This window comes from Notothenia coriiceps, unplaced genomic scaffold, assembly GCF_000735185.1.
Source record: "Notothenia coriiceps isolate Sejong01 unplaced genomic scaffold, NC01 NC01_scaffold00016824, whole genome shotgun sequence".
In the NCBI taxonomy this organism is placed as follows: domain Eukaryota; kingdom Metazoa; phylum Chordata; class Actinopteri; order Perciformes; family Nototheniidae; genus Notothenia; species Notothenia coriiceps.
This window is the reverse complement of record NW_011349525.1, coordinates 127167-144969: the sequence shown is the minus strand read 5'-3', so window position 1 is coordinate 144969 and position 17803 is coordinate 127167. Positions and strand designations below refer to the sequence as shown.

General features: G+C 43.4%; 1 protein-coding gene across 1 annotated transcript; it reads left to right on the top strand.

Annotated features, from left to right (window-relative positions):
* The first annotated feature begins 2532 nt into the window (after window positions 1-2532).
* On the top strand, window positions 2533-16960 carry dop1a (DOP1 leucine zipper like protein A). The gene is made up of 21 exons (XM_010776271.1): window positions 2533-2681; window positions 2781-3046; window positions 4445-6554; window positions 7285-7396; window positions 7541-7723; window positions 8739-8864; window positions 8959-9093; window positions 9397-9452; window positions 9592-9696; window positions 10197-10263; window positions 10485-10629; window positions 11410-11489; window positions 12047-12156; window positions 12784-12933; window positions 13918-13979; window positions 14384-14536; window positions 15216-15352; window positions 15479-15534; window positions 15623-15787; window positions 16054-16183; window positions 16344-16960. The coding sequence occupies exons 1-21, from the start codon at window positions 2533-2535 to the stop codon at window positions 16650-16652; spliced, it is 4806 nt and encodes a 1601-aa protein (XP_010774573.1). The 3' UTR covers window positions 16653-16960.
* Window positions 16961-17803: the final 843 nt, after the last annotated feature.

The following is a 17803-nucleotide window of genomic DNA, read 5'->3' as shown; positions in this document are numbered from 1 at the left end:
GCATGTAAATGGTCTGCAAAGGCCCAAATTCCCCCCCCCCCACCTGAAACGCCTCTATTTTGACTCCTTTGTTTACTTCTGTAACATATTGACATCTCTATTTAACTCTATTGGCTAGCGCTTCAACACATTGTCCGTGATAGGCTAAGGGGTGGGACATCTCTAAGGGGTTGACCAATCACAACAGAGCCGGCCAGCTAACCAATCAGAGCAGACTGGGCTCTGGTTTCAAACAGAGGGTGAAAAGAGGTGCTGCAGCACAGGCAGTATGAGGACAATAAGGAGTAGAAATTAGCATACTAGCGCCGCGCCCGCTTTACACAGAATAAATGAAACATGCTGACAAAATGAAACTATTCAGTACAGCCCCTCTATCAGAACATTATACGGTAAAGCTTGTTNCTCCAATCGGGGTCCTTGTTTCTCAACCAGTAACTAAGAAGCCGGGTAGAGTTTAGAGGGGAAAGACAGTTTTTATGAACTTGCACAGTACGAGTGTTGTATGTTAGGGTGCAGGTCGAGGTTATGGAGAAACTCGGTAAAGGTTAGGCGCAAAGCGCCTAGTTTTGCGTGTCGTTGTCTTTGTCGAGAAGAACTTTAGGTTTGCTGGAGGAGGAGAGGAGACTGAGGCCGTTGGACTTTGTAGGAAGTAGGAAGGCAGCTGGAGTGGCGTCGTAACTGTGTAGTTGGTGTGGTAGGACGACAGGGGAGGAGCTTAGTAGGTGAGTTGTAGTGACTGTGACGTGAAGGACCAGACTTTAGGATGGAGTGGCTTGTCTGTAGTCAAATAGGTTGTAGTTGTTGACGTGGAGGAGGTGACGAGGAGACAGGGTTCCGTAGGGGTCCCAAGCACGAACCGGGGGAGGAGAAAGTAGGAAATGTACGGGAGGGAACCGTTTTATTAATCAGCGGGTGTTGAAGCTTAAAGTGACGGATGCGGCGTACTGTAGCGCTTGACATCCATACGAGTTTGTTCTTGGCTCAAGTGGGGGTGTTGCTGTGAGTGCAAGAGTGGTTCGCGCACGCACGGACGCGTCGTCTCATCGTCTCGCTCTCCGTACCTACGTTTCGTTTGACTCGACGCCGCTCTTCGACTTGTCACGGTTTAGTCTGTAGTAGTAGTAGCCGCGGGGTTAACGCGGCCATAGTTCTTGTTTCGTACGCTCTCTCACAACAACGCGCTCTTCCTGAAGCGTGCACTGTTCGGTGTGATACGAGGGGGGGGAGTGCTAGGCGTTGGAGCCTCAGTAAAAGCTGTCACGTCGAGTTTAAGTTGGTGGTCGCTATTTAGTGCTAGTGGTTCCTGGCGGAAAAAGGTGGAGTTTTTGTCAACGCGGCAGAGCGGCCTGTTACTAAGCAACGGCTCTCTCACTGGATTGTGGAGGCAATTGCTTTGGCCTATACGAGTCAGGGTTTGCAGGCACCTTCGGGTCTGCGTGCTCATTCGACTCGTGGTCTGGCTACATCCTGGGCTTTGTTCAAGGGTGTTTCCATCCAAGACATTTGTGCAGCAGCGAGCTGGTCCTCGCCGCTCACTTTTGTCCGCTTTTACAGGCTAGACGTCTCTGCTCCTAGTGTGGCCCGAGCAGTGCTGGGCACCTTGTTGAGTCAGAGCTCTACCTGTTGAGTTCTGGTTGGTTTAGTGAATTTCGAGATAAGCTCGTCTGGCAATACGGGAGCTACAATATCCCATAGTGAGACATCGAACGGAGTGTTATGAATGAGAACTATAGGTTACTTACGTAACCCCAGTTCTCAGAGTAACATGTAGTGAGATGTCTCACCAGATGGCCCTCCTTCCTATGGTGAAGCAAGAAGAGGTGCTTATTTTGAATGACGCATGCGACGTCGCGCAAGCTGGATTCCCTGACGCTGACGTCAAGATCACCAGCCAATCAGGATTGGCGTAATGAGATTGATGCTTCTGTTTGCTCCGCGATGAGGCGCATCCCATAGTGAGACATCTCACTACATGTTACTCTGAGAACTGGGGTTACGTAAGTAACCTATAGTTTTCACCAATGTTTTCAGAGGACAGAGTGTCCCCCCAATCAATCATTTTCACTGCATCCATAAAACGTTGTTGCAGGTTTTTGGGGATGAAGCGTGAACCCAAGGCAGGGGTTTTAGGTGTGACCATGAACCTTTTTTTGTGAGTTTCCTGGTAAAAAATAATAAGATTATGGTCAGAAAGACCAGTCAGGAAGTTGTAGGTTTTAACTATTCTGTCAGCTTTGTTTGTGAATAATACATCTATAATAGTCTTGGAGGTTTTGGTTATTCTAGTCGGTTGATCCATTAGTTGTATTAAGTTCAATCAATCAATCAATGTTTATTTATATAGCCCAATATATCACAAATGTTACATTTGTCTCAGTGGACTTCACAGTTTGTACAGAATATCAGTATGAGAATACGACACCCTCTGTCCTTAGACCCTCACATCGTACAAGGCTGTCCTTCCTAAACACATTATATCCTGCCATAGATACAAGAGTGGATGGTGACGACTGTTTTAGCCAAGATTCCGATATGCCCGATGTCTGTGAAATCCATGCTGAAGCAACTTTCTGCTTTCAGAGAATACGCCTGGAGTCCCATGTGAGGTTCTCCGTGCTGTGGCATCTGACACGAGACTTGAACATCACCAAATCCTCTCCTTTTAATCGCACATTTGACAGGTTTGTTGGCCACATAAAAAAGGTGCTAAATAATTTGAAGTACTTTTCAATTTGTACAATTGTAATTTCACTGCCTTTCCTGTATTTTCCTTCCTTCAGATCTCTCTTCATCATGCTCGACAGTCTGAGTTTTTGGGATCCGTGCACTAGCGCTGTAGGTCGGGCTTGGCTGAATCAGGTGCTTCAGAGACATGACATCGCTCGGGTTTTAGAGCCCCTCCTCCTCGTCCTGCTCCACCCAAAGACCCACCGTGTATCCATCCAGAGGGTACAGTCCCAGCGCCACTGGGCCCAGGTCTTCCCTGAAGCACAGGAACAGGGCCCATCAGAACCCCTTTTCGCCAGGGACTCTGGCTTCTCAGACAGTAAGCATGGGCCAGAATAGCTGCATTTTCTGTTTTTACGAGCAGTAGTGTGGCACACACATCCACAGCTTGTCGAATAAAGTACAGTAGCCGAGTGTTTTAAGTCACGCCTTTACTTAATACAATTATTACACGAAGGATCTGTCGTCTGAAGCAAGACAGCACATTTGTTATTGCTCCCACTTTCTCCACGCCAGCAGTGCACATTAAAGCCCTTTTTTTTCTTCTTACCTTTAACAATAAAAGCCTGATACATAGCACATCAATGGTAACCAGAAATAATTTAAAGGGGACCTATCATGCAAAATGCACTTTTTGATGTCTTTTATACATAGATATGTGTCCCCGGTGTGTCAGGGAACTCACGCAGCGTCAGAAAATAAAAACCTTTCTCTTTTCCTCCGTACCCAAATCTCTAAAAACGAAAGTACAACGGAGCTGATCCAGATTTGCGTCCGATATGACGTAATATCGGAAATGTGGACCCACGGCACAATCAGAAACAATGCCCGACTGTTTCGACGTAATATGGTCGGTGTTTTACATTAGCATCGCTAACACTCAGAGCTACCCTGTACCGGAGAGCATGTGTGTGAAGAAGCAGGAAATAAAAAGGAACTCACCTTGTGGTATAACCGGCAAGAGAGAAAGCCTTTGAGCTCCATACTGTTTCAGAAATAGTCCTTGACAATCCATGATATGGCGTTTCATCACGGCACTATTTAGTTTAGACAGTAGCTGCCGGGTCCCGCATGAGCTCAGCCCCCTCCTTTTTTATTTCTTATATCCTTTTTTTTTTTTTTTAAGCTTTATACCCAAAATCAGCACTTTTGAAACAGGAAGTGAAATAGAGGGATATGAGGCATGGCTACAATAGGTGATCTGTTTGGTATTTTGAGCAAAACAATTCATAGACATGTTTTTTATATATTTGTATATATCTCAGACCTATGTTATTGCCTAAAAATAGCATGATAGGTGACCTTTAAATGAACTTGCAGTGTATATGTGCAAGGATTAAAAATGTTTTAGGCTGCAGTGTGAAGGTGGAAACTGGTGAGTTGTTAACGTGTAAAGAGCTCATCTTACTTTAAACATTCCTGTTTGGATTTTAAACTGCCTTGCACTGACTTTCTAAATATTCTCAGTTTTGTAATAATTAATTTTAATAAATAAAAACTTTAGGATTCATGTTTATTCATCTATTATTCCATTATTTTTCATGACTATTTAGGTTTTGCTGTAGTATCGTTTCAGTATTGGTATTTAGGCTTGTATCTTATTAAAGTCATCATTTTGGAATCAGAACAACCCTTAACTGCAACACTAACTGATCTTGAAACCCACCTGCTTTCACATGTCCAGCTTATGCAAATGTTGTCCTCTTTCTTTCCTCAGACTTTGCTCAGATCCAAGGGGACAGGTTGGCCCCAGATGATTTCCGAGGCCTTGTGATGGGGGACATGGAGCCGTTCTGCCTGACTGTTAACCCCCTGAGTGACAGCCTCTCCTTACTGAGCCTGAGCAGCGAGAACCTGCATCTAGCTGGTGAATATCAGCCTGCTGACCAGCAGGGGGAGCTCCAGAGCTCTGAGTCCAGTGCTTCTCATTCATCCGCTGGGGAAAATGGCAGCTTTGAGGAACCAGAAGTTGTCAGCAGCACAAACCAACAGCCTTTGGACGACATGTCTGAACAGTCTATAGAGGAGGCTGTGTCCCTTGTTATTAAAGAACTAATAGACAGGGTTTTGAGTTTAATAGATGAGGGGTCTTTTGAACTCTCATCTCAACCTGAAAACTGGCCTCAGACAGACACTGACAGCACTTCCTCAGAAAACTCCACTGGTCCCTGCCTTGAATCAGGCCCCCCCCCAGGCTCCAACCACCAGACTCTGCCTGAGATGCTGGCTGGAGGCACGCTGGAGTTCCTCTCTGTTTCACAAGTGGATGTATCTGTGGAGGAGGAGCACAGAGAGGGCATCACACGTCACAGTTCATCACCTTCCATCGTCACGTTGCCAGATAGCTCAAATCCTCCCACCCCAGAACACCGCCTGCAGGTCGACGAGCTTCAAGCCCGCAAACGTAGCCACAGCAGCAACCAGCTCAGCCTGAGAGGGAAGATCCTGGAGAGGCTGTCGGACAAATCTCCAGGGGCCAAGCCCAAGATGAAGAAGGCCAAGAGGAAAGAGGAGGAGAGGCAGAGGAAGCTGGCCAGTCAAGCTGAGAAACTGCGGCCGCCGAGTATCTTCTTCGGGGACAGCCTGGATCTGGAAAACTGGTACAGCTGCGGGGAAGGGGAGGTGTCGGAGATCGAGAGTGACACCGGCTCGCCCAGCGGGGGCTCCGTAGGGACCGTTGGGGGGGTCAGTGTCACAGGACGAAGATCATCCTCAGTCCCACCTCATTTCAACATCCATCCTCTTTATCAGCATGTCCTGCTCTACCTCCAGCCGTACGACTCCTCCCGAGCGCTCCACGCCCTGTCAGCAGTCGCAGCCATGCTGAGGGCCGCTCCCTCGGGGTTCGTGAGCGCCATCTCCACCACCAGCATCAACAACACCTACACTCCGCAGCTGTCTCTGCTCCAAAACCTCCTCGCCCGTCACAGGGTCTCCGTCATGGGCAAAGACTTCTACTGCCCCATCCCCCAGGACTCACACTCCCACTCGTTCCGCAGTGCAATGTACCTGGAGATCATCATCTCACTCTGCCTCTACTTCCTCAGAAGCTACTACTCCGCCCACCTGACGGCAGGCCCCGAGGACTTGGCAGGAAACCGGGCCATGCAGCTGACCAGCGTCGAGGTTCTTACACTCCTTTTCAGCGAGCTCTCCAAAGTCACGGGCGGCTCGGCTAAGGGCTTCGCTAGTTTTATCAGCGACGTCCTCTCCAAGTGCAAAGTTCAGAAAGTGGTTCTCCACTGCCTGCTCTCCTCCATATTCAGCGCTCAGAAGTGGCACGAGCAGCGGGTGGCGGGGGTGAACGTGGCCACGGTGGAGGAGGGTCTGTCAGAGGACAGCGTCATCAACCTATCGGAGGACCAGATCGACAGCTGCAGCGCCGTCCAGTCCCAGCTGCTCCGACTGCTGCAGAGCCTCGTGGTGCTCGAGCACAGGGTGCTGGTGCCGGCCGAGGAAGGAGGAGAACCTGTACCTGGCGGGGGGACTGGAGTCGGGGGAGCTGGGGGAGGTAATGGTGCTGGCTTTGAGATCCTGGGAGGGGAAGTGGAGCACCTCAACCCTCAGCAGCCAATGACGTCACTGCAATACCTCCACGGACAGCCTATCACAGCGCAGGGAATGTTCCTGTGTGCAGTGATCAGGGCGCTGCATCAGCACCACGCGTGTAAGATGCACCCCCAGTGGATCGGACTCATCACAGCCACCCTGCCGTACATGGGGAGGGTGCTGAGGAGGGTGGTGGCCTCCGTCACTCTGCAGCTGTGCAGGAACCTGGACAATCTCCTGCAGCAGTACCGCTATGAGACCGGGATCACTGACGTCAGGTATGAGCAACTTCATGGTTTGTACTGATCAGATATGCTATTATCAAAAGCCATTCTACGTTTATGCGATATGAATTCAATTCAATATGCTTTATTGGCTTTAGTGTAGCAAAGACACTATAGCCCTGGATATATCCAAAGCATCAAGTACTAATGACATTTTAAAGAAACAGAAAAAGTTACAATTCATTCAAATCAGAAGAGGTGCGATTCAAAACATTATCTTAGCAAGGAGCTTTATTATTTCTTGTAAATAATATTTTGTTACATCTTTCTTATAAATGTTGAAAACTATTGGTCTATAAATCAAATGACATTAAAAATATAAAGATAAATACAAATAATTTGTTTTTTTCTAATTTCAGTATTTTATTGAGATTTTATAGAAACATCGTAAACTTTTATAATCAGTCACTCCTTTATGAAATTACAATTCATAAATAATAATTAAATGTTTATTCTTAATTCAATAAACCAGCATACAGTAAACCAAAAGTGTAAATGTGTGCGGAGCAGTGTGTATATAGTAGATGGTGTGTTTTCTACTTGATGTATTTCTCCCCTTTCTGCCACAAGATGTCCCTCTTGGCCACAGGATGCAATACAGATGCTCTTTTACATCATCAATTCTTCTGATAGTGTTGATAAATGTTGGCATTCACAATGTGTGTTTAGAACTTCATAGGAAAATATATATTGATGACCCTGTATATTTCCCTTTATGTTGTAGACCCCAGTGGATGGCTCTCTGCATCCCTCCTGACCTGATTCTCACAGTGCTGGAGGGGGTGACAGCCATCATCCATTACTGCCTGCTGGATCCCACTTCCCAGTACCACCAGGTGAGGGCGCCACGCTCCTACATGCTGTTAATAATGCTTTTTCAATTCTCCGTGAATGTTTTCAACACTCTGCACATACAACTCTAATACAGGCCTAAACATTAGTTGTTAACATTCTGTCATGTTGCATTTTCTGCCTCTCAGCTACAAGTGAGCGTGGACCAGAAGCACCTGGCTGAGGCTCGCTCAGGCATCCTGTCCATCCTCCACACCATCATGTCTTCTGTCACCCTGCTGTGGAGCATCCTCCACCAGGCTGACAACTCCGACAAGCCAGCTGCCGCCTCTGCCGCCTCCACGTCCAACATCAACCTGGGCTCCACTAAGGTACAACAGGCAACCCTTACTCAGAATTAAAAATTCAATAACGATTTTTAATGCAATCTTCACTGCAAAATAAGGTCATACCATATGACAAAAAACAAATGAAATGTGAGGAAGGGCCAGAGACAATCTGTCTAAATGTACCTCAAAGAGATGAAATGGCAGATATACTGTATGGGTCATTCCAGAATTGGAGGACAAATTATCCTTATATATTTCACTATTTAGCTATTTAAATGTTGTCTTGCCCAGGTAGAATAAATGCAAATGCAGCTAACATATTTCTTTACATAAGCTGAAATGTTTCCTGCAGCACTGCAGATTAAAAAAACGTATCTATAGTGTGCACTGCAGTGTACACAGCCAAGTGAGAAACTGCTCGGCCTTAGATTTTCTACAGAAACGAGATTCTAACTCCATACATATATTAATAATTGGACTCCTAGTCCCAGCAGTAAGAATGTCATCTCATTACAGGCACTGAAGGACCTTTCAGCAATTACAGCTCTGTGTTTTCATGCAGGTAGTTATTAGCCTGTCCAGATGATATTAGTTTTTTCCGGTGGTGGGTTGGAAAGTCATTTACACTGAGATATTACGGAGATTTTTTCTCCTGTACCAAACATAATGTGTAATCATTACATGCCCTGTGTCCCTGCATGAAGGAATAATAGGCTGCTTACTTAAAATTACTTTTTCAACTATGACCTTTCTTAGTTTGAGCATTTAATATTTGGCAGAATACACGTACAAAATAGCGATCAACTTTGAGGCAGAAAGTATTGTTTGACCATTTCTTTAGTGTCAGTTAACAGGATAAATGTGGAATGTACCGTGGACTCATATTTAAAAATAAAGTGTCTAATACTTAGAGGAAATACTACTGTGTTTGATTCCTGCGTTGTGTTCTGTTGTTTACAAGAAATGACTAGGGTGAGACTGGATTGTATCTGAAATAGTTTGCATAGCAATTTATGAGCTGTTTATGTCTAACCTAACTTATTTGTTTGTTCTACAGAACCTGCGGCAGCAGATCCTGGAGCTGCTGGGTCCCATCTCCATGAACCACGGTGCTCACTTCATGGCAGCAATTGCCTACGTTTGGAATGAGAGGAGACAGGTCAAAACTCCCGTCAGAAATAAGGTGGGTGTTCTGAGAAACAGTGGGGAATAAAAAGTACACCCACCCTTTAGGTTTTATCGTTGTGTTAATCATTATATCCACACCATGTCCCCAGGTGATCCCTGTAGCCAGTGAGGAGCAGCTGCTGCTGGTGGAGCTGGTCCGCTCAGTGAGCGCCATGCGCACTGAGACCGTGATGCAGACGGTCAAAGAGGTCCTGAAGCAGCCGCCTTCCATCGCAAAGGACAAGGTAGGTGGTGCTGTTGCCATTCATTTGAATGGTTTCATTTCTATCTCATTTGCCATCTGCATAAAGCCATTTCAGACAGTGCAGAACTTTTAGCTGTTATGACTGCATAACATTAACATTTATTTAATTTAATGTAGTCCTTGATTAAATATATATATATTATTGTCACGCTTTTCTGCAATAAATACATTTCTTCCATTTAAATAAAAAACTAATTATATTTTATCTCTTTTAGTTTCAACTTTTCCATAATGTCGATAGTGAGTCATTACAATACCATTTGTTCCTTACGGTTCCCTACAGAAGCACCTCTCCTTGGAGGTGTGCATGCTGCAGTTCTTCTATGCCTATGTCCAGAGGTGAGTCAATAGCAGTATAATAGTACTTTTAGTTCTTATTTATATTTTACTATTCATTGTAATGGATGTCCCTTTTGACATCTTCTAACCTCTAAATCATGTTTACATGGTATTCATGATTGTTTCCTGTGTGTTCTAGGATCCCAGTGTCCAGTCTAGTTGACAGCTGGCCCTCCCTGCTGGCGCTGCTGAAGGACTCGGTGCCTCTGGGCCTGCCTGCCCCGGGACAGTTTCTTATTCTCGGGTCAGTTTCACTATTTTCTCACATCATCATCAATGTATCAGCTTTGTAGATGTTAGTGGCTGTTCACAGTTCAATTGCGACACCTTCCACTTTCACATCATATTTTTAAAGATAAGACAATACTGGTCATTTTGGAAAATAGACGTCACTAACAAATATCACTATAAAACTTTCCAGTTAAGTCCTTTTTAATGAGACCATTTTTTGAATATAGTTTTCTGAAATGTTAGGTTAAAATATGCAAACGATGAATTGTCTTATTGTGGTACACACTTCCACACATTTCTGGAACAATAATTATTAAAAGATAACGTATATGTAATGTTTAAGTATGCATTCTAAGAATTATCCAGAAGTACTTAGAAACCTATTTTGAAAGAAGACATGGCATTGATGCAAAACAATCCAACATCTTAAAAATGAAAAATATATATTTGTTTTTGTAGCTGTAATGTCACGCCTTAACTTATTCAACATCCCTTTCTCTTTGTTTTCCCTAGAGTTCTAAATGAGTTCATTTTGAAGAATCCCAACCTGGAGAGCAAGAAGGACCAACGGGAGCTGCAGGTAACTACTCCAGCCACCTCCATTACTTTTTAACCCTTCATTGTTTTATATTATATTTTTTAATAGGACAATATGTATTTCCTTTCCTTAATGCTCCTTGAGCTTTTGGTGTTTGTTTTGATCCCCTTAGTTAAAGGTTTGACATTTATCTCATGCTGTATAGTCATTCAGAATCAAACAGTAAAATGGTACACATGTAACTAAATATAACTTGTATCCAGGATGTGACCCATAAGGTGGTGGAGGCCATCGGGACCATTGCAGGCTCCTCTCTGGAGCAGACCACCTGGCTGAGGAGGAACCTGGAGGTGAAGGCCTCTCCTCAGATCGTCGTGGATGGAACCAACCTTGAAACTGATGTAGAAGGTGAGCTGCTGCCACTGACTGCACTGGAGCAAGGGCTGTTGAGGAACACCATATGTTTATCATTGGAAATAATATATAATAGGTATTCACACTCAACATCCTAAACGAAATGTGTAACACTACTTCTGATGTCAATGCCAGAAGAGGTTTACGGGATAGTTTGAAGTGAAGTTATATGAGGTACTTATCTACAGTCTTCTAGTATCTATCCTCATTGTATTAAAGGCACGACAGTTTCATGAGTTTTACTGTACCCCTATCATAAAATGTAGGCTGAAATGTACCTCCTTTAGCCTTGGTCATGTGTAGAAGCCCATGAGAATCTAGTTTAAATGCATTCCACACTTAACTATGTGTAAAGAAATACATTTTGCTGTCCGGATCCACAAGAGAATCCACTTTTCGGTTGCCAGTGAGTCTCTGTCCTGACCTACGGTTTGTTCATCCAAGACTTGATCCACATCAGTTCATTTTAAATGTACAGTAAGTCCTGCAGGCAGCCATTAAACTGAGCTTTTTTGTAATGGTGTTTGCGGCAATCTGTATTTTGGCAAGGGTGAAAACATTTCTGTGTTTAAACCAGAGATGTTTTATTGTGAGGGAGTAATGTTATCCAGCTAAATCCAGTATAGAGAATACTCTTACACTACATGTGAGAGGTTCAAAAGGGATCACTTTTGCGCGACAAAAAGCTTGTGAATGTATATTTGGCTGCGTGCTTCAGCCTGGCAGTAGTAATGTGTGTGGCTGCTGCTAACGTTTGGTATGTGTGTTTTGTAGATTTAATGCTCACAGTGATGGAGGCCTCCAGCTTCACTCCATCAGTGTACAGCGTTCACGCCCTGACGCTGCTGGCCGAGGTAAAACACTCATGTGATTCAGCAAAACCTGCAGTACTCATGCCATCAGCCCCCCCCCCAGTTATATATTGTTCATCTTGATTATGTCTCGAGCTGCTCCCACTCACATTTAACGGCCATGTTTAGGCTTGTTGCTCTAAACCACAGCTTTGCATCACACTCACCTTCCGACAGAGATCCTAAGAGCTGAATTACAAACACCTCCCCACCCCCACTTCAATTCCTATTAGTGGAACAATGAATCGATCCACTGGACTGAGTGTGGTGCTGTGAATCAGCGTCTTGGCGTCTTCAGCTCAGTGTAGAGCTAATGATGCCTGTGCTTCACTGCTGTTAGCAGCTTATACTGTAGACGAATGGGTTTATTCCAAGCAATATATCACTCAAACGCTGCATTGCACTTTGTTGGTGAAGTAATATACATACTTTTCCAGACAAGGAATCAAAGAAAATCTATATTTCGAGATGAGTGCCCACTTTCTGTAGCAAACCCACTTAATGTTGCCATGCCTACTGGCAGCTATGTAAGACTGACCTGAATAAATGGGGATTTCCAGGTGCTGGCTCATCTGTTGGACATGGTGTTCTACAGCGACGAGAAGGAGAGGGTGATCCCGCTGCTGGTTAATATCATGCACTACGTCGTGCCCTACCTCCGCAACCACAGGTAGGGAGGACATTGTTGCTACTGGGAATTCTTCTGAGTTTCTGACAAAAAGTTCACATCTTAAAATACATTTCTGAAATATTATTCACATTATCTTTGGGTGACTTTTTGTTTTTAAAAGGATATGTATAATACAAGGAATTTTCATTTTTACAGACGCAATTATGCTTTTTGGGTGTTTTTGTTTTCCGATAGTGTGTTTTTGTGCATGTAAATGGACTGCAAAGGCTAACTTCCGAAATGTAATGCCAGAGGGAGTTTCTCTCCCACACAGTTCCTGGTTTCAGACAGAGGGTGAAAAGAGGTGCTGCAGCACAGGCAGTATGAGACAAATAAAGAGCTTTTTGAACATTAAAGCATGGAGACATGTCCCAGTAGAGGCAACAAAGGCAAATATGAACCTGAAAATGAGCATAGCATGTCCTGTTTAATTCAGTAGATTACCGTTTGTAGGCAGGGGCTTCTCTGCAGCTCTAGAATACTTTATTCTGATATTTTCCCCTTACCAAATATTTTTGAATAATTCTGCAGCCCTTCTATTCACATTTAAAGTATCAAGCATGAAGGTGCAACACTTGAAAGGTCAACGTCATATGAAAGCTTACCATTTCCTGTTCCTGCTGGCAGTGCTCACAACGCCCCCAGCTACCGGGCCTGCATCCAACTGCTGAGCAGCCTGAGCGGGTACCAGTACACCCGGCGCGCCTGGAAGAAGGAGGCCTTCGACCTCTTCATGGACCACACCTTCTTCCAGATGGACTCCTCCTGCGTCAGCCAGTGAGTAGGAGAGGAGAAAGTGACAGTCACAGATGGTGTTAACATGTAGCTTAAATGGTGACAATGACGGCAAGAGACGTTTTAGAGATATCATCTTAAAGGAGTCTTACACCCAAAAATAAAAAGTCAGAGATTGTCTCTGTTATCGTTGAATTGAAACTCCCATCTAGGTGTTAGGCAAACCTTATGCACAGTATTTGCATCTTTTCTTGGTCATCTAAAAAAAAATCAGTGTCAGTGTTTTTGTGTGTGTTATTTTTCAATGTTATTTTTATTCTCAGGGAAATCCTATTAACCACTGTATACAGTTTTGCTAAATAACATAAGAAAAAATACATAATAAAAAGATTAGGACAAATAAATAATAACTTCTAAAATAAATTGATAAAATATAATATTTTTTAAAAGCACAAAGATACTAACTAATTGCATTCATAAGGAATACGAATCCAACCACATGTCTATCTGTCTTCTATAGAGGGACGTATCAGAGTGCTTTATAACAGAAAAAGTCATTTTGTATATTTTTTATTATATTTTACTTGACTAATGGTTTAATTTAATTTCACCACATGGATTACTTAATAAAAAAGAATATTTCACCGACAAATACAACCAAAAAGTGTATTCGAACAAACACTTGAATATTGACCAAATATTGTTAAAAATGTATAATTTCTTATGTGTAGGTTGGATGGATGTAGCAGTGTTTTATAAAGGGTAAAGGCATGCCCTTCTTTTTTTAAATACCCTTTTGCTTATATCTATATATAATAGATTCATTTAATTTGACCGCATTGATAACGTACATGAAAATATAATCTCACCAATTTCCACCGAATATTTTCCACTGAATATTCCATCAACATAACTTTTGAATGGTGCACTTTATTGCCAGATGTAAGGGGGTTATGTTTGTTTATAAGCTTCATGTTTTCTGGAATATTAATCTCACATCAACATAATTTTCCCTATTTTTTTCAGCTGGAGAGCCATCATTGACCACCTGATGACTCATGACAAGACCACATTCAGAGACCTCATGAGTAAGCGTGACCATTCTTAAGTAGAGTTAGATTTATTTCCACTGTGAGTGTTTACAGACTATTCAGCAGCTCATCTTTTTCTTCCTGACGTTTGCAGGGCACTTTGTGTTTTGCCCTTTTCATGTTTTATTTCATGCAGAATTAATTGTCTCCATCAAACACGCAGTTACATTTCCACTGCTATTACTGTAGCCCATTCAGCTGCAAGAACATGCCAATGTGTCAAAGTAAAACAAGTCAAGTCAGTTATATTTAGATATATGATATCGCAATATCACAAATCATACATTTGCATAATGGGGATTTACAATCTGAGCACCTCCTATCCTTAGGATCTTGTTTAAGATTAAATAAAATGCCAAGTTCTAGTAGGATGAATAACGAGTGTGTGTGTTTCCCTTCAGCCCGCGTGGCTGTGGCCCAGAGCAGCTCTCTGAGTCTGTTCACTAACAGAGATGCTGAGCTGGAGCAGAGAGCCATGCTGCTCAAACGCCTGGCCTTCACCATCTACAGCAGTGAAGTGGACCAGTACCAGAAATACCTGCCAGACATACAAGGTAACACCAACACACATAAACAGATACTGTATGTAACAGCGGTAATCAGTAGTTCTGTTGTATGAGGTAACTATCCACAGTGGAAAACCTACAGTACATTATGTTCTGTAGACATGAGCAGCAGCAAAACTTATTTTAGATACCTCGAAAAGTGTTACAATATTTAGAATAGTTTCAATGCTTTCCCTTGCAGTTAGAAAGCGCTTTCTCACAGGAAACAATTACCCATTATTTCTTTAAAACCACCAGACTTCTTTGATAAAAGAGTCATTTCAACAAACAACCCCTTTACTTAGTAAAATTACTGTTTTGAAGACAACGTAAAGCCTCAGGTTTAACACTGACTAAGAAATGGTACCTATTACGCTCACTACTTCAAACGTTCCTTTCAATAAACGTTGTTACAGGTGACTTTTGCTATGTTTCAACTTGAGGTGTATATCCCATAACTGTGTCCTTTGTGAGTCAACGGATGATTCTATCTCAGAGAAACGAGGACTCTTAGAAAACAATTTGCATTGATGCAAAACGTGCAAGCCTCCTACAGCTTTTTGAATGTTTCATGAATGATAACAAACGCTTGTTTCTCTGAAATGGACATTATGATGACTGCATTGGGATGTATGAATGTATTATTTAACCACATGTGTAATGAGCAGAGACTTTGGTGTGTGTTCAGAGCGTCTGGTGGAGAGCCTGCGTCTGCCTCAGGTGCCCATCCTCCATGCTCAGGTGTTCCTGTTCTTCAGAGTGCTGCTGCTGCGCATGTCCCCTCAACACCTCACCTCACTGTGGCCCACCATGATCACTGAACTGGTGAGAAACGCAGACTCACTCTTCCCTCTTGAGCTTACTTACTGTATCTTATTTCTGTCCTCTAGACTCACACTCACAATCCATTACACACACTCAGTCACACATTCTACACCTGTCTCCCTGCAGGTTCAAGTGTTTCTTCTGATGGAGCAGGAGCTAACAGCAGATGAAGACATATCAAGGTACATACGTGATCCAAACTAGAAATAAACATAAAGTACTTCTTCCTGTGTTCCGTTTGATAACTTACCCTCTCCTGTCCACTTCTAGGACGTCAGGGCCTTCTGTGGCCGGGCTGGAGACCACCTATTCTGGTGGAAACGGCTTCTCCACCTCCTACAACAGCCAGCGCTGGCTCAACCTCTACCTGTCTGCCTGCAAGCTGCTGGACCTGGCTCTGGCCCTGCCTCCTGAGAGCCTACCTCAGTTCCAGATGTCAGTACCAACAAGCCTTGCTCATAATATTCAAGCTATCCGTTGAAGAGATTCTGGGTTAAAAGTGTGTCCGTCAGTATATAGAATTGATAAATACAGCAGGAAACATTTGCGAACAGAGTTTTACTGGCAAATATCAGTATCTGGATAGCAAGGGTTTGGAAATATGAATAAGATATCTTGAATATTGCTATTATTTAAAGCTCTGCTGCCTTGCTAAAGGATGGAAATGATGTGACTTCTGAGCGAGTCCTGCCTCATTACAGGTACCGCTGGGCCTTCATTCCAGAGGCTTCGGATGATTCAGGGTTGGAAGTGAGACGTCAAGGGACCCACCAGAGAGAGTTCAAACCCTACGTGGTCCGACTGGCCAAGCTGTTGAGGAAACGAGCCAAGGTACAAAGAGACAGATGACTGCCTGTAATTAAGACTCTGTGCCGGAAGATACTTATTAAAAGCCTCTTTTTCATGCAGGTTAAATCAAGCGTCATTGTCCCCTACCTGCAGGATGTCACATGATTTGTTTCTACTTGTTATACATTTTCCCCTCCCACAGAAAAACCCAGAGGAGGACTGCTCCACCAAAACGCTCTCCTGGGAGCCGGGTCACCTGACGCTGACCCTGTACGTGATCCGCAGCATGGAGCAGCTACTGCCCTTCTTCAACCTGCTCAGCCAGGTGTTCAACAGCAAGGCCAGCAGCCGCACAGGCCCCGCCTACTCCCGCAACCCCACAGACACCTCCTTCCCCGGACACAAGGAGGAGCCCAAACTGGAGAGCCAGAAAGTGTTCTGGAGTCGAGCTCGGCAGAACATCGAGGAGATGGTGGAGAAAGACTTTCTGGAGGGTCTGATCAAGACGTGAGAACACAGCGAGGGGGAGGACAGGGCATTAACACACAACTGATCAACACTAGTGAAAAACCTCAACTTGTACATTCAAAGAACAAGGGAATACAAATGAGGGAAAAATAGTTTGTACATTTTCTTTTGTATTTATAATGATTGTTTTACTTTTCCAATGCTATTGTATTTAATTTTAATTATTTGTAAATAAGAAGCAGCTTTGATGACTGAATTTTAACATGTCATGTGAGTCCTTTTGGACTAAGTGAAGATGCCGTGCCATTCCATATCGATGTGACTTAATAAAGATTTCTAACAGGAGGGTTACATGCACTACATTGTTATGAACTTTTAAATGATTTTCACTCTGTCCATTGTCTGCATATCCTCATATTTTGCCTCACATATTTGTCATTTGTGTAATAATATTACATTTTATTTAGAGGCGCGTTTTCAAAGCACCCAAGACACCTTACAATTCAGAAAGATATTCTTAAAAACAGTACAAAAGGAGAGTAACAGTGAACACGTAGATCTTTAATGTGGTGATTGTGTCAGACTTTAGGGTGTGTTGGGGAGGGAGTTCCAGAGTCTGGGAGCAGTGCAGCTAAAAGCCTAAAAGCCTGAGCATCCATGGTGACAAGGCGTGGGGTGCAAAACAGAATTCAGTCTGATTATTAGAGCATCCTGAACCTCATCATGAAACTCGGAAAGATGGAACTCCTCGTTGGGATTACAGGTATTAAACACTTTAGGATTTATTGTGGTTTGTCATGGAATGAAGGTGTTAATAATAACATTAACGATGGCTCTGTTCTATACAAGTGACCCAGTAAGCCAAGTCAGCCATCGTTAAAACACCTGTGTTTACTGTGACTTGTTGCTCCCGCTGTGTTAATGACAGTGTTGTCCTTGATTCTGATCTGCTTAACATTAGATGTTCTGCACAAAGTAAGAAGGAATGTTTCAGTGGCAGTGGTGGCAAGTTATTAAGTACATGGTTTTTACTGTTAGTGCAATATCAAGCAGCTTGTTTATTCCCATGTCAGGCAGGATGGTAATATACTTCTGCAGGTACAGTATTTTCCAGAGCTATTTTACATAAAAAGAACATGTACATTTTTTTAAATAAAATGCATTGTTAAAAGCTTTAACCTTTTTACTTATACA